At 41.5% G+C, this 24,640-nt stretch overlaps 1 protein-coding gene across 2 annotated transcripts in view; it reads right to left on the bottom strand.

The window, feature by feature from the left end:
* EHBP1 (EH domain binding protein 1) overlaps positions 1 to 24,640 on the bottom strand; it is a 206,711-nt gene that overhangs the window by 170,418 nt on the left and 11,653 nt on the right. For both annotated transcript variants that reach the window (XM_054290233.1, XM_054290234.1), the window contains exon 3: positions 7,985 to 8,042. In XM_054290233.1, coding sequence (XP_054146208.1) covers positions 7,985 to 8,042 — 58 coding nt within the window. The remainder of the gene's footprint in view (positions 1 to 7,984; positions 8,043 to 24,640) is intronic.

Raw genomic sequence — 24,640 nt, 5'->3', positions numbered from 1 at the left:
CTGCTCTGGTTTGGAATAAGTATGCCTTTTTCCAAGCTCAACCTAATCTACTTTGTGATGCTCTAAGACAAATGAGGGAAGGATGCTGCTGCAGAATTTACAGCTACAGAACCAGGGTGTTATTAGAAACATCTAGAAGTTTTATCAGGAAAGACTGTACAATCTATTTACTGTTACCTGAAGCCAATTAACTTGGCTATTTTTTTCTTTTTTTTTAATTGTAGAGCATCACTCATTGCAATTTTATACTCCTTCCAACACTCAGAACTACAGATTCAGACTGTCTATTAGAACATATTTTTGCTCCAATAAGGTTAGCAGGACCTGTGACTCAGGTTTTCTGGGACCTTAAGGATGACTTTGCTGTACCAAAGTGGGAAAGACAAAGCTGGAGAAGCAGTCCCATCCCTCTAGGGGCAGCAGCTCTCTGCCACAGTAGTAGGGAGTGCCAAATGTTGCCAGCTCTCCTTTGGTTTTATCACAAATTTTTTTTCTCTTTGATGTTCTGCCTGAAACCCAGCTCCCAAAGATGCCTAATTAGATCAGATTTTTCAGTGAGTGTCTATGCTTTGTGTTTGCAGAGTAGCAACTTGGAGCTTCTAAAAAAAGGGAATTTTAAAATAAGAGCAACTTGAAAGAAGCCAATTTCTACTGGTTTTACTCCACAAATTTCAGTCTAATCTCCTCATTCTAAAGAGGGCCTGGATGTATTTTCTGAATAACAGAGCAAACAACAACAGATAACAAAAACAAAACATCTTTTACATGAAAAAGGTATATTGTGAGTAGCAAAACACAGCACAGTAGATGCCATTACTAGCACAGACCCTGGAGCTGCAGCTTGTGTTCTGTCCCACAGAACCCACAGCCCCCTGCACCACTCCCAGCTTGCCCACAGAGATCCTCAGGAGACACAAGGCAGTGATCCAGAGCCAGGCACAAGCTGATCTGCCATGTCCCCTGGGAGCACCTTGTAAAATCAAAAACCTCTCCTCCATAGGGGCACTCCATCCTCTTTCCAGGTACCAGTTTGCACAAAAATAATTGGAGCTCATGGTGTGTCTGAAACCTGTGCTTTCCTGCTGGGTTTGGCCAATACTGAAAATTATGTCAAACTTTTGCTGTCCAAGGTCCAGGCACTGCCAGCCTGCTCAGCTGAGGATCACTTGTTCCATCTATTAAAAAAGCCTAGAAAATGAGCATTCATTGGTGCAGTCACCACTTCACTTCAAGCCCTTTATCAGCATTTCCTCCCACCAGGAAAGTCAGTGAGACACAATAAACACACAGGGATATAGATGTTTTTCTGTCACTGAAAGCAACAACCAGGAGACAAGTTCTAACTAATGAGCTTTTAAAGCAAAGCTGCTCTGTGATCATGAATGTTATCAAGTCCTCCTCTGGCTTTGAAAAATAAACACTGTATCACATAAACAGCATGACAGTAAAAGATAACATCAAAAGGACTGTCTGGGTTGTTGGGAAGGAGAAATGGAAAAGGGGAAAGCAAATCCAGAGAAACACAGAGGGCTGGCAAATGACAGTAATTTAAAATTAAGATGCAGAGTGTTATTCTAATGCAACATTTCTCATGCCAGGCAACTCTATGCTGCAGTTTCTTCAAGGTACATCTGGCCTATATCAAAAAACCTTTTCAACTCCCAAATTATAAGCCTTGACTTGGAGCTGGATCAGGCCACTGCTGCAGGTGACAAGGACTCGCTGTCAGGGCTCAGCCAAGGAGATGCTGCAGCTGCACAATGCATTTCCACCCTAATCCCCTCCTTAACTCCATTTTCCACTGGGTGTTTGTGCCTTTAGACCCACTTCTTCCTCATTTGCTACAGGTCTTCACCAGCCATCTCCTATTGTCCTGGAAGTCAAGGCAAGGGCAGCTAAGCAGAAGTGACTTCCAGCAGCAGGTGCCTCACCCACAGCCCTGCCCTGGCCTGACCTGTCTCCAGACCTGAGGGATGGGAGCCATGGTCTGGAAAGAGAAGCAGGAGTGCTTTGCTGCATTTCAATGCAAAAGGCAACTCTTTCTTTTTTCTGCCAGTGGAACATGAGAGAAAACAACATAGCATGAAAACTCCTTTAAATCTGGAAACAGGAGCTACAGGATGGGCTGCTGAAATCTCCTATAAATAGAGTAGGGCTGTGAATGACATTGTCCAACCTACAGCATTGCTCTGGCACAAAACTGATGACTGGGAGAGGAGGAAATCTCTTAAAGAAAGGCAGTGGAGATGAGCCTACAGAACTTGCATGGGCACTTCAGGCTATCCATTTTTCTCTTTAAAACAACAGTTCCAATCCAGGCAGCCAGCTTTGCAATCCATAACCTGTGATGTGAACATCACTGCTGTTTTGCTGTGCTTGAACTGGAATGACAGACTTGACACTACATTATTTCAGGAACCTGCCCTTTCAGATGCTTCACCTCTTTTCTGCTTTCTTCACTTCCACCTTGCCTCATCCTGTTGTGCAGGATAATTTCATGTTACTTTTCTGTAAGATGCTAGAGCTGACCATAATATTTTGAGCCTGCTGTGAATTATGGAACAGTTTATATTTATGCATAAAAAATATGTTCTTATTGCCAAGCTGTCAATATTGAGTTTAAAAGCAAAACTCATCTGAAACAGACCCACGATTATTCCTCACCTGCAGCCACAAGAGGGGCTTTATTGTGAGCCAGCAAACTGCTGATTTTCTTTTCCTTATAAATTTTTTGCCAGCTGTCTGTGATCAGGCCAGCTCTGCTACTTGTCGGTGTGACAGGCTGTTCAGGGCACAAGAAGCAAGCAGGAGCTCAACTGGCTCCAGTAGTGCTTAGGGCAGCTCAGCTTGTAAGGATAATCCCTCTTCTTCAGTGTTATCCAGGCAGAACACTTCGACAGAAAAGGAAAAAAAAAAAAAAGAACTCAAGAGGAAGAGCTGACATTAAGCAGCCAGATCCTTCATCTGGTGCCTCCATGCCAGGAGTGTGGCTTTGGAGCATTGGAACACCAAGGATTTGCTCCATGTGATGCATCCCACCAAAGTCATTCACCATCCAAGACAGCCAGAGCTGTATATGGCTGTTAATGGACCTACTGGAAAAAGAATGGACTGGGAAAAGCTGCCAGTTCCCTCACACCAGAGGAAACCAGCAGTTTGTGAATGGCTTCTTCTTGTCCTTCTGTAACTCAGTGTCACAAAGGGAGACAAATTAAAGGCCATACTCCAGACTACAGCTTGCATCCCTCCCATGATCATCTTGAAACCCCTGTGCTTGGCCCACCAGTTAAAAAGGCTGGGCACCAGAACAACGCTCCAGTCACACTCATGCCTTGGGACGCCGTCCAAAAAACCCTGCACGTGCCAAAGAAGGAAGTTCAAAGCCCTGGAAACTGCAGGCAGCCTTTGATCAACACACTGCTGTCAGTGCCCCCTTAGAGCAGACAGGGAAAGCAGGGGATCCCCTCAGGTCTCCCCATGAATGTCTCAATTCACCAGCAGGCACACAGGTTACAGCTGCGCACATGTGTAAAGCTACAGAAACACTGCTGAGCTTGGGGAACCAGCAAAAACTCATCTCCACCACAGCTTCTCTAGGACTGGGCTACCTCTTCAAGCTTGATTTCAAACACACACATTCATGACATACATGATGAATACATCATGTATTAAATACATGAATCATGCTATTTGGTTCACCAGATCTTGCCTTATTCACCATCCACAGTAGATGATGCTCAGATAAAGAGCCTCTTCCCTGTCTCTTCAATCAGTTTCTCACATCATCTATAGGGTTTCTTATTAGGAAAAAAAAAACAACCAACCAAATAAAAAAATCAAAGCCCAGACAAAAAAAAAAAAGCCTGAACACAGCGTTATTTTTCTCATCATTTTCTGAAACAACCATCACTGCACCTGAGAATGTCACCACAAGTCAACTTTGTGGGACTCCCAGTAAAAAAAAAAGAGTATTAATGACCTCCAGTTTACAGTCAGGGATTACAACCACAGCATGATCTTGTAAATAACTTCACTAAAAGACTGAGAAGCTCCGGGAGTGGCATTATTGAACTGCGCTGGTCCCAGACAGTCACCAGCATGTCAGGGGCACAACATGCCTTTGGAACTGCAGCCCAGCAGGGACAGGCAGGGCTGGCACGGGGCAACAAAGTAGCCAGAAAAGGCAACAGATTGCCAAAACCAACAAAACAGGTGACCCAGCTGCTGCTCTATTGATGGAAGAGCCTTGGAAAAATGCTGGCCAGACTGCTGTCGAGCACAAGAGATTCCTTTTTCTCCCTGCCCCTTTGCCTCTCTTGGCTCTTACTTCTCATTGCCCAAGTTTTTCCCTTTTCTCAGCATTGTTCCTTCTCCTTTGTGCTTAAACAGTTTTTGATAAACCTGCAAGAGAAGTGTTGAAATCACAGGCAAGGCCCCTTCTTTCAGCTTTGATACAGAAAGAATCTTTGAAGAATAATTCTGTCAGGCTCTCAGAAGCAAGTGCAAATTTGCAAATTTGATTCTTCAGAGGTGTATAATTCAACCATAAGCCCCTGCATGTTCACAGGAATAGCAGAAAGTACCTCCTTGACATCACAGCAACATCTGTTTTCAAATCGAAATTTCTTACTTCAAAGCCTGGAAATTTGAGAGCACCTCAGTGAAATGAAGGTAATTGTATTTTCAACACATTTTTCACTTGCTCTACACTACAACAAAGACATTCCACCACCACCCAAAAAAAAAAAAAAAAAAAAAAAAGAGTGAGAGAGAGTGAGAGAGATCCAAAAGCCCAGGACCTGAAACCTGGCCAGGCAACTTTCCAGTGTGCCAGGGTACTGAAGAAGAGTTAAACCTGTCCATGGCTACAAGCTGCACTGTCTGTAAACCATGGATGCTGAACAGCATCTAAATAAAGCTTGAAGAGTGCACCTGATTTTGCAAACAGACAGCATTTGCACCTACAGACAGGTGACTCCCACCCTTCTCAAGCTGAAAGTTCATTTTGGTTCTAGAATTGCACAGCAATTCTGCCAAGCACAGCAAAACTGCAAATCACCATTTTATGTAAACTCCTGACACACACAGTGGAGATCCCCAACCACACAGAGCCACCTTGTCCTGACACATCTCATGAAATATATTGAAATTACACTTGCCCATGGAGAGCAGGGCCCAAAATAGAACTGTAAGTAACTTAAATCTGCATTAAGGTCAGTAACTGCTGGATGTATTTATGGTCTTGTATCCATCCACCCCTCAGACTGCTATTTATATGCTCTTTCAAAATGAGTGTTTGCTTTTCATTTGCAACACTTTGAAACTTACTGTAATTAAACATATCTACAGCTCCTATTCTATGTTTCCCACAGTAAGAAGAAAAATAATCAGACTCCTGCACATAATGCCTCTTATTATTTCTTTTAATAAAAGGACCACTGTAGCTTATTTGGAAAAAGAGCATGTGGGGCAGGAAGCATATGAAAATCACGGAAACCCACAAAAACAAGGGCTTCAAAGGACACCAAGAACTCAGCTTTCAGCTCAATGGCATTTTAAAATTGTATCAGTTAGAGCAGGCATCCCAGTGCTCATCCAGAGCTCCATCTTCCAGTTGCACGACATTTTTGCTTAATACATCTGCTGTACTTTCCCAGCACAAAAGAGACACAGAGCTACTGGAGAGCATCCAAAGGGCCATATTTGTGAGCTTGTGAACTGTCTGCTGGTGATATGCCTCATTAATGATCTGAAAAGTTCAAAAAACATAACCTCCAAAAAACTCTTCACAACATCTTTACAGTAAGGTAAAACCTCATCCCTCCCTTTCTCCCTCTCAAGAAGCTGAAAACCAGACAATTATTAATGCTTTGTACTCATTGAACCCAGGGTCCACCAAAAATAAAATAAGAGGAAATATTCATTTGACTTGCTTCCAGTAAAGCAATTAGATGAAACAAGTATGTTGAATAAAGTATTTTACTGGCAGGATGACTAAGAGATCAAGAACATTTATTGATCTACTGGTTTTGACCCAAACAGCTCAAGTCACATCAGCTACCAAAGCTTTAGAATTAACTCTATGCTCTGCCCAGGTTTCAGGGCCACTCAGCCTCTTCCAAAGCATCTTTGTGGGATCTCACTAAACGTGACTTAGTCAGCCAAAGACTTTTCTGAGTCTCAGGTTTAAATCTGCCAGTTTATCCAAGAGTTGCTTCTACTGCCTGGTGACCAAAAATGAGGACATATCATGGAACTTTATGGCCCAGCTGAAAAAAACCTTCAAGCCCAAAAGGCTGAGCTAATGCCAGAAAATCCTGTTGCCTCAGGGAAATGCTGTCATTTGGCTCCTATAAAATGACAGGCAGAAACCCATCAGCTCACAAAGCCATGCTGGACTTCTGTTACAGTTTCTCTTTCTGACCGTATTCTGAACCCCAACAAAGCAGTCATTTATGACAAATACTTTGTTTTTCACCAATCTTTTCAGGGTTACAAAGCTTGTGCAAGCATTGCACTTACTGTTTGATATAACTTTTATCTCTTTGTGCAACAGAAATTAAATGAAATTAATACAGAGAAGCTGTCATAGGGTGAGCCACATCAGACATCAGTTAGTGACATCAGCACTTACTGCCTAGATACACACTGTGCTATAAACTCAAAGGAACTTGGGTTAGTTGATGTTTCAGGAAACAGGAATAGTCTGACTGGCTTTGCTGAGGAGTATGGGACAGGAACAGGTACCAGACTGAGCTCACACCCTTGTTTACTCATCAGGTAACACCTTTGGGTTTTCATAACCTGAAGCAGAATACTGGATGCATAACATTTAGTTGTGCAGTCAGGAACCAGTCTTTATCTAAAACAGCCTAGAATAGCTTATACCTCAAGTTAAAAGAAAAATACAACAAATATGCATGACAACCAGAAAAAAAAGTCAGAAAAAGAGGAGTACCAGTAAAAAATAAACCCAAAGCCTCTCCTGAGTAGGGCAGAAAACCATGTATCACATTTTCTAAATATTTAAGTTCTTCAACACAATTATTTCAAGATATCTTCTTTATCATGAATGCCCTCTCTCCACTATTACAGAGTTCTTTGAAACATCATTTTGTGTTACAAATACACACAAGAAAAGAAAAAGAAGCTTATACCATCTTTTTTTTAACTGAAGTGTCAAAGAATTATTACAACTTCCAAACTTTCCTCTCTGACAAGATCATTTGCCATAAATCCAACCAGGCTAAGAGGCCACAGCATGGGGAAAGGCAATGAGGGAATGAGCAAGTAAGCCCAAGTCATCCCAAGAGAAGAGGAGATGCTCCAGGGAAGGGAGGAAAACAGCATGCACCCCTGTCCCCATGAAAGACCAACTTGATCAGTGTCCAGACACTGGAGAGACTTCACTCAGAGCTTCCCATTCTTCAGGCTACCAAGTTATTAGTCATGAAACACAAATTTACAGGTTTGCCCACAGTGTTTGTAGAAGATGTAAATATTCACTTCAAAGACACTCTGCTGGGCTGAAAGACCCTGCTTTTATTCTTTTTATTTGTAGCATTTCAGGTTGTGAAAGAGCCTCTTATCCAGGCTTTATCTGCCTATTGCAGGGATGGCAGATTCTTTATTACTTTTTTTTTAATTAGTTGGGGCTTTTTTTTAATACACTTCTAGTAGAGAAACCAATTCTCCTTTCTAATTAGGTGTAGCAATTAATAACTGAATTGAACTGATGGTGATACAGTTCTGCTAAACAAATAACCAAAGCTGAAATCAGAGTTAAGAGCTCCCATAAATTAGCACTGACATCAACAGCAGTTTATTCTGAACTTTATGGACAAACTGAATTAAAAAGAAAAGTCAACAACTAAAATACTTCTCATTTATTTATCTGGCTGCTCCTCACTTTCAGAAAAACAGTCCCTCAAACTACTGACCCTGTTTGTCACTCAAGTTGGGACTTATTAAGGAATCAACCAACCTTAGAGGATTTTCTTCTGCTTCTTCTTGTCCAAACCACCACTAGTTTATCTGGCTGCCTGTTGAAGATAAGGAAAAAACAGCTTAATATACAAGAAGATCAATATGTAAACAGTTTATATTAGAACTCTTGCAACAGGTAATGACATCCTTAGTGAATAACATGCTCTCTTAAAAATAGCTCATCTAAAAGCCACTCTCAGCACCAGCCATTTAACAGGAAAAATAATGTGTATTTATAGACAGGTTGTCCTCCAGTCCACCCAGTAATGTCATCATTATCCTCCTGCTCTCCTTGCCTGTGGATGTTTCCCCAGAGCCAGCAGCACATGTGAGCAGAAACTCTTCCATGGGGCAGAGAACAAGATCCAGACTCACAGACACCTTGGAAACATTCCAGTACCCAAAATAAACATTAATGCAAATTCCAGCTTTAATTTCTATGCAGATATATTGAAAAGTTACATCTAAGTAGCAAAGAAAGCAGGTAATTTCCCTTTTTCTTACACAAAGGATTATTTTTCTACTTGAATAACACAAAGAACAAGAGAATCAAGTCCTGTATTACTCCTCAAAATCTCCTTGGACAATGACAGGTAAATCAGCACTTCCTCAACTTATACTACAAAGGACAAACATACTGAAAATCAGTGTGGTTTCTCAAGCAATTATTTATTTGGTATTTGCAATGAATATAGATGGAAACCTCAATAAACAACCCTTCCAGTACAAATTACTTTCTCTTCAAATTTCCTAGGAGTTATTTATTGGTTAACAGTTTACCCTTATTATATCTACCTTATTGGTTTTACAGTTGTGTCTGAGTGATTTTTGACACTGACTTAACTTCCAGACTTCCCATCCTCCCCCCATGATACACTTAAGTCCCATTGTATGATGACCACACTTCTGGTCCCACTTCCAGACCTGCAACCCTCTTGTGCAGACTCCTGACACCATTCCAGCTTTGTTTTCTGGCTGATGACCTGAATTCCATCATGAAGCCCAGCTGTAAATCCACCCACAAAGGATTTTCAATGGAGTCCACCTCTGCACTTCAAAATAATAAACCTGCATGTGCAACTCTGCCTGGAAAAATTTGCCACTCAGATTGTTGAGACACCAATGTAAGAATCCTTGCATTTCTAAAGCCAACAGCAAAACAAATCAGAGTGGGAGAAAATGGGTGTAGCCAAGAAAAAGTCGAGACACAATACATTCAAATCATTATTAAAAATGCACCCAAAATCCCCCACACAAATATTCTGAGTAAAGGCTGTGTTCCCACTGCTATTTCATCACAGGCAAACTACCTACTTAATAACTAACTTTTCAAATGAAACCCCAACTGGTTTAATAATCATTTTAGGCACTGAAGTGCTGGCCATATTTCCTTTCATACATACTTTTCCATTGAGCTGTTGATCATTTCTGCACGTTACAATACTTCACCCATGATTCACACTTAAACCCCACCAGAACTAAAGCTCTCCCAAAAAACTGAGCTACAGGCAGACCCTGCAAAGGAAATGAGGACACAAGATTTGTTGGGCTTGGGGTTTTTTTAATTGAAAGTGAAATAATCTGTATTTTAAAGTGTAAATTCACTCAGCCTGTTGGACTTCAAAGCTCTTTGCTCACTTGGTGGTGGGTTCTCATCTTTGGCTTAGAGCAGCACCATTTGATGGGAACTGTATTTGTGCCACCACGGAAAAACAACACACCCCTAAGCAAAGCAATCCAAACCCACACCAGCAACATTTCCCAGTCCTGAGGAACTCCCTCTGCCAGGAATATACAGAAATGCATCAACATGAAAAAGCCAATTCAAGTTTTAATTCAGGCTGAGAGGACCAAGCCATGCTGATGGACAAGCAGGAGCAGCATTTGCTCCCCTCACTTCTCTCACCAATATATTTATTTTGTTAAGCACTGAGCACAATTTGCTCCTTCAGCTTCAAGTATGAGAGAAATTCATATCCAGAGGTACTTTACAAAAAAAAACAAAAACAAAAACAAAAACAACAACAAACAAACAAACCCAACCAAAACCAAACAAAAACCAAACAAACAAAAAACCCAAGGAAGGTCACCACAATAGAGAGACAGAAAATTTAGGGAAATGGAACAGGATGAAAAGGGAAGAAAATTATGAGTGTCCCCTCTCTGTACACCACATGAAACCTAACAAAAAGCACAGCAGTTCTTCTAAGGGATTTTTTCAAGGAAGTCACAAATCCAACAAATCTAAAATATCTTCAATTCATAGAACTGTTTGACTAACAAAACCAAGAACAACCTTTCCTCCCACAATCTGTTCCTAGCTCTCCTATGGCAATATACTTCTAGCAGAAAAAGCCCAGCTCATATTTTAATCAGCAATTTTGCATTCAAGGTTATTAATGATATCTCAGTGCTAGGAAATGGCCAATATCACATAATGCACATTGCTAATTGAAAGCATTAGGCAATATTTCCTACTTCAGACTTCTCCCCTCCTTTAACATCATAAACCTCAGCTGCTCATTAGTCAATAACCAAAGCAAACAAAATCACCTCTGAAGAATTAGTCTGGAGATCAGTTTTAGTATCCTTTATGAGTTTACTTATTGAACTTGGATATCATTCCAAATACAAAATCCACAATCACAATGCTGCAAGCTGAACAAATGCTAATGGTCAGCAATAAAAAATAATAATAATTTCCTGTGCTGCACAAATGACATTTCTCATTTCTTTAAACCCAGCAGCTTTCAGTCAGTCACTTATTCAGCAATGCCAGTGTGCCTAAAGCAGGAATAACACACTGCTTACCTTAAGAGAATGGATTTGGAGCAGGGGAAGAGAACTGGGTTTTACCTGGACACTACATTTCCCCACTAAGTAACTGCATCAATCCATCAATTCAACACCACTGACCTTTCAGCAGCATGTTTAATACTGCACTGGAGCCTGCCACCATTGCCTTGGGGGTGCTGGGCACTTCCCTGGCAGGGGGAGCCAAAGGAAGCCATCAGCACTGGGACATCAGGGACTGCCAGTGGGACGAGCATGGATCCAGTGGCAGGGGGTGAAGGATCCAGCCTGGATCCAGAAGATAGCATTTTTAAAAACTTACCATAAACCTGTATTTGGTATTTACTTGCTATTGTGTGGTTCACAAAAAAACTATTCCTGAAGAAAGGCAATTCATAGTTTACTACTATGTAAATTTTATTATTTACAAGTGAAGCTTAGCAAAGAAGCAAGGAAGATTGATTTCAAAGTTTGTGGCTCAGAAAAAGAGATTCACCTCTGCCCTGCATACTAAACAATTAAAATGGGATCCAAAACACAGATTTATAAAACACTTTTAATTCAAAACCAAGCCTGCTTTTCCTATTAGATAGAAGCATTGATTTTGGTACATTCCATTTTCCCATTGAAACAACCAATTAAAAAAAAAATTTAAAAAAAAGAAGATAAATACTGGAATCAAACTTTGCTATATCCACAGCAATTAAATAATGTAATAAAAACATTCTGCATATTGGAAAAAGCTGTCATCTGATCAGCACCTCATACACTACAAATTTTACTGATTGAAAGGCAGTTGTGCAAGATTCAAGGTCTTCTGCGGGTTGGCCTGACCATTCTAGGAAGTGTTTGGCACAATATTTTGATTACACAACTCTCCAAACATCACTTGTAAAAGAAGGACATGAAAGGTATCAGTCTCCTGTGAACTCTTGTTTTGTAAACCTTTGAGCAGAAGCTGATAACATTACCCAGGACATATTTCTCCACTAAACTTACTGTTCAATGACAAAAAGCTACAGAAGTCTTGGGGTTAGAATCTGTTGTTGGAAAGAACTGCAAATGCACTTAACTTTAATTCAGACTGCTGAAGCCAACAGCAAAACCAATGTTTAACAACCTTTTGGTGAAGGGTGGGAAAGCAGGCAACAGGATTTCTTAGTAGAAAGGTACCACTACATTTCATAAACTCAATAACTCTTAAATGCCTGAAATGCACAAGGTACCTTTTCTGTATGTAGCCCACATGGCACAGCCTTGCATGTTTGTTTTGGCATCAAACTGCCTAAGTGTTGGGTTTTGTCTTCCCTTCTCCTTTTCTTTCTTTTTCAGCTGAGCTGTTTTATTTTCACTATATTTGATTTGAACCGCATTAATTAGTATGGGCTGCTAGATTACTCTTGTGAAGCAAGCTTAAAAGAGTATAATTAATAAGAGAAGCACCAGTGTTAGCACAATAGCATGCAGATGCACCTATTGAAGGATAAAAATAATTACTTAAGGACTAATGTCAAAGTACTTCTGATAAGATTTTTTTTTAATAACCTTTTGTCCCTTCTGCACTGTGCATCCCAGCATGCCATGCACAATTTCCATCCATTAGGGACCAATCCTCCCACTCCACTAGCACACAGCTTTCTACATGGCTGCTGAAACACCAGCAAGGCTCTCTAATGGTCTCTTAAAAATAAATGTGGTTGGTTCTATAGCACCATTAATTTCGGATGAACGTTGCTTTTCCTCATTTTACAGCTAATTACTTTGAAAAGCACTCTTTACAGTGCAGTCTCCTGCAATAGGTCCTGCCCTATTGCCATGTATTACCATTAGCCAAGGAACTAATCAGGCCATGGCCTTTCACGAGCCTTGAGCTGAGGTTTTTTCCCCTCAGAGTTTCCTGTTGGTCACCATCAATGAAATTTCACAGCTGCCTACAGCTGCATGCAGGAAGTGCAGGCAGATACTGCCAATGCTTTAAACAGGCCCAGAGACACTGGAGGAATGATGTCAGGCATTGATGCATTTGCCAATGAGCCCTCTTGCTGAGTGCAGGTGCAGCACTGATTGCAAGAGCCAGAGACATTGACAGAATAAAACGCAGTGCAGGTAAAACCCCTCTGAGGTAATTATAAGATGAAGTACATTACAAGAGAAAGTTGTGCAGCTCAGGAAGGGGCTTGGGGTCTTCTTCCCCACCTCACCTTAACTTCCATGGTGGAAGTTAAGGACTCCTGGGTAAGGCCTGTGCCATCCCACAGAGTTATGTCAGACTATCGGAGCATCCTCTCAACACAATTTATTCTGGACTATGCACCAAGCCCCTAAAAAAAGGCAGAGTTTGCTCTTCTATCATTGAAACCATTCAGCAGTTTTAGCAAGCCTGGGAAATGTCAAATGAGAAATCATTAAAACAGGGAAAGCAAGAGGACGTCACAGCTGAAATCCATCCACCTCTACATCTTCACTTTCTAACACAGAAAATTCCTCCATTTCTTCCCACCAGAGGTCTCTACAGATTTTTCCAAGACTACACAAGCCCAATGAAAGACCAGAATTCTCCCTGTAAAGTGAATTTTCTATTTTTTAATACATCTGCTGCTAAACAGACTGGCCTCTACAAGACCTACATCTCAAGATTATGCTTTGCTTTTCAAAAGAAGCTCTAGTCTGGCTTTGCTTGGTTTATACAAAATAGGAGAAAAGCAAGACACTCTGACCTATTTTACGAGTGCAGTCAGACCTACTGAATCTGCACAGTGTCTGTTTGCAAGGCTGAGAGTGGAATGTGTAGTATGTACTGCTGATTACTTGATTTTCTCAAACCAAACACAAATGAAGTTTGCAGGATGAGCTGAATTAAACAAAACCCAAGTTCATCTAATTATTCAGGAAAAAAGTGACAAGGGCAGATTTTACTTCATTTTTCAAAGAGTTATTGCAGCAAAAAACCCTCTGCAGAGCTATCTAGCAAAGTCTTGTCTTAAAGCTTTTTGCAACAGCGTTTTACAGTGCAGAATACACAAATTGACCCCAGTCTTCAGAAATTGTGTTTTTTACATCCTTTAGGCAGTAACACAAAGATGCCTTGACAAGTCCCTGAATTTTAGGTCCCATCCAGCTGCTCTCCACGTGGAAGCTTTCTTTGCCTGGTCCAATTCAGCCTGGCTGTCAGCAGGAGGGGTTCAGTACTGCAGGATAAGGGCCACGTGGGTTCCTTATCTCACTCTGGCACAATCACTGACACTCCCCTTAGACAGACATCTACTCCAGCAATGCTCAATCCACACGTTCACCCCACACAGCCGTCCACACCAGAGCTCACAAACACCACCCAGCACTCCATACCTAATGATGCCTAAATAACCTCCTAAATAACCAGGAGCTGCTCCAGGAAAGCTTGATGGTGATACCGACCAGTCAATTCTGTTCAGGCTGACTGGCAGGGAGGAGCATGGGGCCATTCAGACAAACCCTGAATGGAAAGTATTGCTTTACAGTGGAAAGTTCACAGGAAGGAGCTGCCATGAGCCAGATCTTTTTCAGATGTCTGATTTTCCTTTTTATGCTCTTTTGCCAGAACACTTGGTCTACATTTTAACAGTAAAAAAAAAAACAATGCTTTTTTAAAACAAAAAAAAAAAAAAAAAAAACCTCTGTGTTTCAAGTTGGTAGGTTGCTCCTCCTGAGCAGAGCAGGAACTCCACAAACCTGCCTGCACCGCCCGCCGGGGCCTGACCTGCCGTGAACTCACTGTGCTGCTGATCCCCCTTCCCTGCGGAGCTGGGCCTGACAACTGCCACGTGAATAAACACAAAACAGACAGGAAAAAAACCCACATTTCACCTCGGGCACAACAGTGCATTTCAAAGCTGGCCTGAGAAGGTGAAGGGCCCGACCGTGTCCCTGCTCTGGAGCCCCCAGCACCTCCACATCCCTCCCGTCCTCAGCAGACACCGCTGGTCAGCGCTGCCCCTCCCGGGCTCACTGTGCCATGGGACAACAAAACATCCGTGACAGCAACCCAGAAACAGTTCTAGCAAACTGAGCAAGGAATTCTGAATTCCAATTCCATCCCCTGTCCTCACTGACTATATAGCATCCAGAAAATTTCAAGACAGACACTGAGCAACATCAACCCTCCCTTTGTTTTAGTCCTACTCATACCCCTCCCTAGAGACCAAAAATAATCTCCATACAATAATGTGCATGCATTACTGAGGATGCCCAATTGAGTGCTACCCCTTCTTATTCTGAAGCACTAAAGTATAACTGCTAGGTGCATTCTCATGATAAGAAGTATTAATAAAAAAAACAACTAAAATGAAACTCTTTGACTGACAAATGCTGCCTGAAACATAGTTTCAGCCCATCAAAAATGCCCACACAAGCCATACTTTTTGTACTTAAAATATGCAAGAGACTTTTTGGCACACCATTGTAAATTTTAATCAGACCTTATTCTCTTTTGCATAATTTATTTTTGTGTCAAATAGTATTCAAAGAGAAGGCTTTACTGGTTTTCAGTCTGCAAAAACCAGAGATTAGAAACTATCTTTCTGTCATTCCTGCAGAACAGAAAATTGTATCTTGCACCAAAACCACAGTTTCAGGAACATCAACTATTCACAACAGACACTTCCTTCTCCAATTTGTCTAAAATATTTAAGAAATTCTGCATAGCCTACCATGAGCAATTAAAGAGAAGGATGATCTTTGCTGCTCTTACTGCCTGGGCAAGTTTGGCATTTACACACAGATACACAAACAAAGGTTTATACTCCTGTTCCACAGAAATTCCAATGTCCACATCAGGACTCAGACAAATCCAGTTTCAGAAGCTACAGTGCATTAATGCCTCCATCCTCCTGCTCTGCTTGCTATCCATGGACACATCCCAAAGAAAATTACAGTTCTGCAAAAGCAGGAGCAGAAGAATCTGGCACCACGTGTCTTTTAAAGCTCCCTTCCAAACCAACAGCACCAGGGTTTTGTTTGTTTTTATTTTTAAGAGTATGTTTTAGATTACACAAAGCAACTTCTACCATGTGAAGATGCACAGAAATTGTGACCATACTAAAAGCTTCTGAGCGGGCAGCATGGGTAGAATGGTACCAGTTCATAGAGTTTGTCTGGAAGAGAAAATTCCTACCACCATCTCACGTGCCCAGATTATGGAACTGAGATGGTTAGACAAGCCAGGAAAAAAAAAAAAAAAGGCTGATACCTACAAAAACCCAAATGACACACAGCAGTCTGCCTCTGATACTTGCAAGGTTGAAAAGCTTGGATAAATGCTTGAATATACAAAAACAGCACAAACTCTGGAGTTACACAGAAGCCCCCAGAAGATTGTAGCCTAACACAAGCATTCAGTAAACTCAGGGGCAGATTTCCTGATAAGCTGTGTCCATGCCACAGGAGCAGTGTGGAAGGGCTGGTGTGATACAAACTCATATTTAGTCTTGCAAATGATCACTCCACTGAGCCCTAAATTAATCCATATTTATTTTGAGACACAGGCAACTCCTGGCTCACGCAGAGTGAGCTCCCCAATTAAGGCTTCCTCATCTGTCAGCAGCCTCCTTTTGCTTTTGCAAATTATTATCACAAGGAGGAAAAAAAAAAAAGGAGGGTTGTGGAGAGTGCCTAGTGAAACCATGGCATGCTGTGCTAGCTCCTTGTCCCTGTCACTGCCCAGGAGAGCAGACTTTGCAAACACTGCCAGGTGCTCTCAGCCACAACTACAACAGAGATGGCACCAAGCAGTATGAACCCACTTTTGGGGAGGAAGGTGCTGAAGGATGGGATCCTGAACTGCTTTCTGTGCCCTGATTCTGGCATCCCCTGTATGAACAGGCAGGACGGAATCACCTGCTTTCAGCAAAGCCCCCAGTTCCTGGGAGCAACAATCCTGGAACAACACACCTTTCTGCCACCCTCCATGGGCACCAAACCAGAACATTTCACCAACTGCAATAATGCACTGGCTACTGCAAATCTCTGAATCAGGCACAGCCTCAAAACACCACAGAGAAACACAAGAATCTTGCACTGAAACTTGGGCCCCAGCCAAAGTCACACATTTACACACCAAGCAAAACAAAAAAACCCCCAGAGCCTCAAGTGACCTCATCTTCTCCAAGCTTAGTGAGACTGTCAAAATGTAAAAATTGAGAAAGAGCCAACGTGGCAAATTTAGCAGCAGTAAGCTATATATAGATGTTGTCAACATCAAAGCTATGATTTTCTTGCATGTTAATGAAAAATTTACTAGATTTACAAAATTTTTGTTTGTGGTTTCCAGGGAACTGGAAACTGCCATGATCATTTCCCATGAGATGCCCCATTCCATGTTGGGGACCTTTCAAGAGCTGTTTTAAGATGGAGATGTGGACATAAAAAGTAAAATTATTCAATCAGTATTTGCAGCTAAATAACTGTTCCAAAGACTGTAAAATTAGAATGATTCTTCCTCTTCTAGCTCAATCTGTTTAAGTTGTTACACTGCTTCCAAGCTGCTTCCTGAAACAAAAGCTGCCACTTCTGATTACAGAAGTCAATCTCAAAACCAACACAGATTATTCCCATTTACAGCTCAACAGTTCTTTGTGCACCCAAAGTCTAAAAATTTGTATCATTTTAGGAAGTTATAACTGACCAAGCCTTTTAATGAATGCCCTCAAATAACACCAATGGCTTATATCCAGCATCAAGTTTTGGCTAATAAAAAAGGTATGTTTAGTCATGGATATTTCAGACAAAGCAAAGTCTCCTGCCAACATTAGGGGCTTGATATGGCAAAAAATAAACTGAAAACAAAAACAGGAAAAAAAACCCACAAAAAATACCCTCAACCTAATTGAAAGACCTCTATTTCTATTTTGAAATGTAAAACAAACAAACAAAAAAAAAAACTTACAGCTTTTAAAAACTGTAAAGTTTCTGAAATACAAACTTCACACTTTGCAACTACAATTGATGAAACACTGCTGTTCCAAGATCCAAAAACTCCCTAAGAACAGCAACAATTAAGGACCTAGGCAGATTTTGCCAACAGCAGCTGCTTGTAAGATGCCTAGCAGCACTTTGAACTAGATTTTAACTACTCATTTCAAGATCAGTTAAACTGGGAAGTGACAGTATATTTATGCTGACTGCTTTAAGCATGGCTTTCAGTTAAAAAAACAAACCTACAGCACCTGCATTATAGCTGAATTTATGCTGATGCTGAAAACCCGCACAGAAATGGCACCTTTCAGCCAGACAGGTTTTTCTGTTGGTATTTTTTTAAATAAACTTCCTTTAAAATATTTTTCTGTTACAACTAGCTCTCACTCAAGTTAGGCACTCCCACCAACAAAGCCCTTTGTCCCAGCATCCCTACAGAAGGAATTGAGTAGTGGTCCTTCATTCTTTTTCAGTACACTAGACTGTACCCACTCTGGTTACTAACAACCACAAGGAGGACACTCCTCAAGGTCCTTTATATACCCAGAATTGTTGAGATTTGAGCTGCTAAAAGTTAACACCATCCTGTCCTTACTTACATTCCCAATGAAGATACAAGGACACAAATATCAACTCCTTCAAAGTCAAATTTTTAACTGGAGACTCAGACCAAAGCCAGCCACCACCTTGGTTCCTGTGTTGCCCTCTCTCTCCTGTCTGTGCTGTCATGGTTGGTTTTCCATCTCAGCTTAAAACAGACAGAACCTGTACCTTTTCCATGCTACTGTGAAATGCCTGGTTGTGTTTTAGTCTGCTGGCTTCTTTACACAGCTGAAAGGCTGTGCCATGGGGTAGTTGTAAAGCAAAATTTTCAGCCACAGAAGACGCCTGGGTGCTGGCCAGATTTTTCATTATGTGGATTTGATGTCTTGCAGGCTGGATTCCAGTCTTGTACCATTAAATGCGGCAAAGGGATCAAGAGACAGAGCCACTCTATCCCACAGTGCATACAGCTTAAAAGATTAAGTATTTTGTCTCACCTTAGATTTCAATTTTAGTCTAATTCAAAAATTTTTTATCTGTAAATACAAATGTGTCTGGTGTGTAAAGCAGTTCTCCTTGGAAGCAGAAAGGTGAATAAAAAGAGAAGCTAGACTGGTTTCTGGAGGAAAATATACTGTTAATCTGGCAAAGGGATGAGAGTCATCCACTGAAATTAAAAGAATGCCTCTCAAACGTACTGCAACACCTTGTTGTGCCAAGTGAGGAACAGAGTCCTCACAGTGAAAGGCACACACCTCCTACCAGATTAAGGGCTGCAGAATCTAGCAAATGAGGATAAACAGGAGGAAAAATTTTAATTTCAAGCTTTTAGAAGGGTATTACAGTAAAAGAAACTATGATAAGCTGCTGTAAATTATTCCGTTTCAAATAGGAATTTTAATACATTTGTCTAGTTAAGGTCAAAGAAGCCAAATGAATAAAATCCACTCTGCAAACTAACCATCAAGGGAATGAGAATCAATTTTAGCTGTGCAGAGTTCAAACTAGCACTGGGGGGGAAAACCAGCTATGTGCAGAATCATCAACACGGACAATAGAGACGCGTGGGCACACAAACTCCTCGGATTCTGCAGAATAAGATTTTCCACATATTTCAGCGTATTTTATACAAAATGCACTTTTCATCTTTAAAACAAACATGGCCCAAAAGTTGAAGCCTGCAAAATTTTTACATACTTCCTTCTGGAGCATTCAGATGGAAGGCCAGGCTTGGCAGGGCCAGCACAGCACACAGGTGCTCACCCCACTGCAGCACCACAGGAGCTTCCAAGAGAAAGGGCAGGCACTCAGGAAAACTAAGGGTACCACAGTGATGGGCAAATCTCTTGAATTGAGTGTGTTTAGCAAGGTTTTATTTATGCATTTCATTATTTAAGCAGCTCTCTTAACTCTTCCACTTTCTGAGCACAGACAGGACCTTACACAGAGCATTGATCTCAGCTCGACCTGTTAACTCAGCCTTGTCCCCCCAGCTGTGACAGACACAGCTGGCACAGAGAGCTCTTCACTCCCTGCCCCGTGCATCACCAGCACCTTCTGAGCCACTTTCCTTCCCCAAAGCTGTGAGGAAGTGAAACTGCTCTGCTCAGCACCGCAGCTCCAGCTGCACCCACCCCGGACAGAGGCACACAGGACACCGGGCAGGCCAGAGCCGTCAGCCCTTCCACCGCTGCAGCAACATCGGCAGGTTCATTCTCCTTGCTCTGGTCAGTTTTGACATAAACAGGGTCTGTGTTTGTTTGTTCTGCAGCCAGACAAGCAGCACAGCACCAAATGAGGTGTGAATTTACTCACTCACTTCAATGCAGATAATGGGCAAAGATGTTTTGGGCCACCCAAACCCTCAAACTTCAAAAGCGATGGAAATAAGTGTTCTGGAGAAAATGAAGTGCAAGTGTAAACCAGAGCCAGACACTGCCTTTTGCACACATCATTTCATGATGCTGACACAATACAAAGAAAAAGGAGTTCAGTCAAAGAGAAAAAACCAGGAAAATAAAGATGCCACAAGGCCAGCTTCATCACATTATTAACAGCACCAGACATACAGCAAGCACCTACGTTTTCCTTCAGCCTTTGAAGTATTTGGTTTCTGTACAATCCTGGTCTTCAAGAATCAGCCACAAAGCAGACTGGTGATTCTGAATGGTGATGAGGGTTTGCTTCTCAAGAGAGTCAAGAGGCAAAAATACAGTCTGTCTGACCAAACTCAGAGCCATTCTGGCAGTTTAACCTCATAAATATTTCAGATGTCTCATGTGCTACCCTAGCTCTTTCTACAATAAGTCACAGGACAGATATGCTGGAGCAACAAACAAGTACAATAATAGTATCAAACACACTGCACAGATTTCTTGGCATTTTCTTATGGGTAGGAAATAAAATGTCTCTTTCCCCCCACCCCCACGATATTCACATTCTCTCTTCCACAAGCATTACATTTTGGGATCAATTTTATGGATGTGATATGAAAGAAAAAGCTATAATGCAAACTCCAAGCAGAAAATAAATTACAGAATAAATTATACAGCAATGTAGAGAGGAGAAAAAAAAAAAAAAAGATCAGCAATTCTAATCCAGACAGTGTGTATACATACTCTTAATTACACATCACTCCTTGAATGTGTAATTTCAGAAGCAAATAGAAAACAAACAAAAAACTTTCCCCACAACAAAAACCTTCCAAAAACCAGGAACTGTAGATCAATAATCACTGGTCATCCCCCTCCAGAGTTATCTGTCCTATTTTTCTCTCATACTCTGCTTCACTGGTCCTGCTCTACCTCAGTACTGAGCTACAAGAGTTTCCACTCTGACCAAACACACTTGTAAATAAGCTCATGATTAACATGATTCATATTGAAAAAAAACTAAAAGGGAGGGGCCACTCTTTTAAGTTTGTGAAGCAAACTTGCAGTTTTTTCTTTAGTTATGCAGCACCTTGCTATCACAAATCTGCACTGATACAATTCCTATCAGTACAGGGAGTGTTTCTTGCACCTTCTGTACAATTTCTATCTCAGAGACATAAAACAAGGATCATTTTTCTCTATCAGTCTTGTAAGGCTGGATTAGTAATGGAGCGGTGTGACTGCAGGATTTTTGTGCAGAGGAATCGTTAGCACTTTATTTCCACACAGCTAAGTGTCATTTTGTAGTTTTACACCATTACCACTGAACTGAGAGCTGCTACCATCTGGCCTTTAACAGGAGATAGAAATCCTGCTTATAAGTAACCGTGGATGCAAAATGTAGAAAAGTTGATGAAAGATGATTTGTGCACACAGATTAGGGAGAGATAGAAAAGATGCTTTTTCTGCACAGTTACAAGGCAAGTTGAAAGGAAGCAGAACCAGGATTTTCTGAGTTTTATTTCTACAATTAGACCACACTGCAGGAGAAGGAGAAGCAAAGACTTTATTCCACTCTCCAAGTAAAAAATACCTAAACAGAAAAAAATGCACAAAATGTATCAAGTCTGCTCTGAACAAAGGCAGGTGCTAAACTGACACAGAACTATTTACATAAGGAACAAGAATAACTTTTACTACCACTTTTAGCAACTGCAAGCCTGTATAGCTTTTGCAGGCTCTTCTAATTTCAGTATTCTCAAAAATCTTTCTGCTGCCTCTGGCTACATCTGAAGAGAGACAGAGAACACTATTTGCAATTTCTTTGCTGTGACTGGGAACTTGCATTGGGATAGGAAAAAATAAAACTCCAGAGCACATGTGTATATTGTGTATGCTGCATTATTCCTCCCCTTTTCACATCAGCCACCTGGAAACCCAAACATGGCACCAATATGGAAAACCATTTACACAGATACAGTGAAGAAGACACAATGTGATCACAACAAAAGGACACATCAGCTTGAAGATATTGAAACATCAATTTGAACTGAGTAAAACTGCATGGGGAAAGCCTTGACACATACTGCAGTTTTATTTGCAAAGCTATAAGTCTTAGAAAGTGTTATAAAAAGAATACTCAGAATTTTTTAATATCGTATCAACATCCAGGCTTTCTCTACCTGTGCCTTAAAGGTAGAAATATTTAAATAAAGCAGTTTGTTTTTATTGAGCACAGAAAAGAATTCCCAGAACACTTTAGACTTCTTTGTTCACCGTATGATTGTTCCTACCACATTCACTCAAAAAGAGGTGAAATCCTGATTAGTATTCACCAAGAAAAGATGGAACCTCCCTTTTAAAACCGTTTCTGAAAGAACTGTGATTATCATGAATTCTGAAAGTGAAGCACTCCTATCTGTTTGGCAAAGCAAAGGGAAGGATGGGGGTTGTGGGACACCTATGATTGCTCAGGCACAGTAAAACAGTGGAGCTGCTGCCTACAGACCAGGTCCAAGCACACATCTGTGCACACTGCCTCTTCAGCAAAATCAGGGCTGAAAGCTCCATGGGACACAGTGAGTTCCCATTTTAAAGAGGGCACACTTGGTCATAAGAATTTCCCATGGTCTGGGTCAGCAAACATCTGCCTGAATAAAACACAAAAATCTGATTACAGCTGATTATGGGGATTGTATTCAATGGAAGAACAAAGGCCTGGGGGCCTGCTACAATTTTGAGTATTTCAGTAACATTAAAAGCTTTACTATTTCAAAGTTACTTATTAATTTACTAGCAAGCAGGCTTGAGGTTGTAAGGAAAGCAAGATTTCTGGCCCTGCTCAGCCCAGCACACCTGGAAGTCTCCCAGAGCAACCAAGGGTGGACAAAATTTGTCCCTTACTGGCAACAGTCAATCCTTTTGCTATTCACCATCAGCATCCAGGCTTTCCATCCCCTTAAGAGGGTTCTATTACATACATTGATTTTATACACACACACCACATCTTGAACTATATATTTGTACTTATTATGCACAGGTGACACTTCTTTGTCACGTGTCAGCTTTCAGAAACATGTCCCCACCTTAATTTCTTTGCTGGAAGGGATGTTCAGAATAAGGAGTTAAGATCCCACAATAAAACCCAAACTAATCAGAAACGATATTGGCAGAAACACAAGAAGGCTCAGTGGCTGTTCCCTGAAATAATTAGTTTTATTTCACACAGTGGTTGCTCATATTTAAGTCTCTATTTTTGTACCTCCAAACCCATCAGGACCTGCCTTGTTTACCCTGTACACACAGACCAGAAGACATTCAAACAGGGAGAAAAGCCTCACATTCTGCTCCTCACTCCCCCACTCCCCTGGTGCTTCCCCACCAGCTCACACCACCTCACAGCCCATCCTGCCCATCTCCAAGCAATGCTGAAACAAGGCAGGTGAATATTCCATGAAAAAGCTGCAAGGCTGACCATTTTACAAGGCTTCTTAAGGCAGCAAAGAAGAAACTGACCCCACAGAAGACCTACCAAGGCTTCTCTAAGCCCATCTATGGCACAGCACTCATTCTGTGAGGTTAACAAGGCAGCAGGTTTCTGCTCCTCTAGGTCCTAATGGGGTCAGCTGTAAGAGGTACTGACAGTTCTCACAATGAGGTGAACACAAACAAATCAGGGTACATTTCAGTCTTTGTATAGTCAAGAATAACTCAAGATTTTTTTTTTTTTTTAAATTACAGTTCATTGACTTTACCATTAACTGCAAGTCAAGTAAGCATCCTCCTTTTAACAGCTGTTGCTAAAAGCAGTAGTATTATTCTTCCCCCTACAGCACATGATCTAGTTCCCTAAGAACAAGTTTGTCTGAAATAAATTTATTCACTGAAGTCAGCATTTTTCCTCCCAGGAGGAAGCAGGCTTTGTGTACTGTAAATGCTTTATTAGGGCCCACTCCAGACAACAAGACTGAATCTATGGGCACAAATGTCCATATTCCTATTTCAGCAGGGCAGCAGGAAAGGAGACAAGGGACTGCACTGTCACTGTGCTACAGCATCAGCCACCAGCAGCACGACTGTAGGGACTGCTGATGGGTCAGAGGAGCACCCAGCACCAGGGCTGGACAACCCTCACACTGCAAATGCAGGTAATGCCTGGTTTTACTGCCACCTTCCCTTGCAATGCAGCTTCTCCCGAGGCAGCTAGAGCAGGAGGTAGCTCCAGGAACAGATGGGGAGCAGAGAAACACAGAAACGTATCTAGCAGCTCCCTGCTCCAAAAATACACTGCACAAATGGCCACATGGAAGCACAGGCTGACAAAAACCCCAGTTCCAGGACAGGGAGAGAGGCTGGGCAGCCAGCAGCTTTTGCCCTTGCAGATTCTCCAGTGCCTAATAAAGGGTGAGGGTATGGATTTTTACCTGCAGCCATAGGGTCTGACCAAGACTCCTCTCTTCTGTCCAGAGGCCCTTTGCCACACAACCCTTAGAAATAAT

Source organism: Melozone crissalis, unplaced genomic scaffold (assembly GCF_028551555.1).
Source record: "Melozone crissalis strain CALT ecotype California unplaced genomic scaffold, PUWL_Pcris_2 ptg000081l_1, whole genome shotgun sequence".
NCBI classification, from domain to species: Eukaryota; Metazoa; Chordata; class Aves; order Passeriformes; family Passerellidae; genus Melozone; species Melozone crissalis.
Note: the sequence above shows the minus strand (reverse complement) of the source record. Positions and strands in the feature narration are given on the sequence as shown.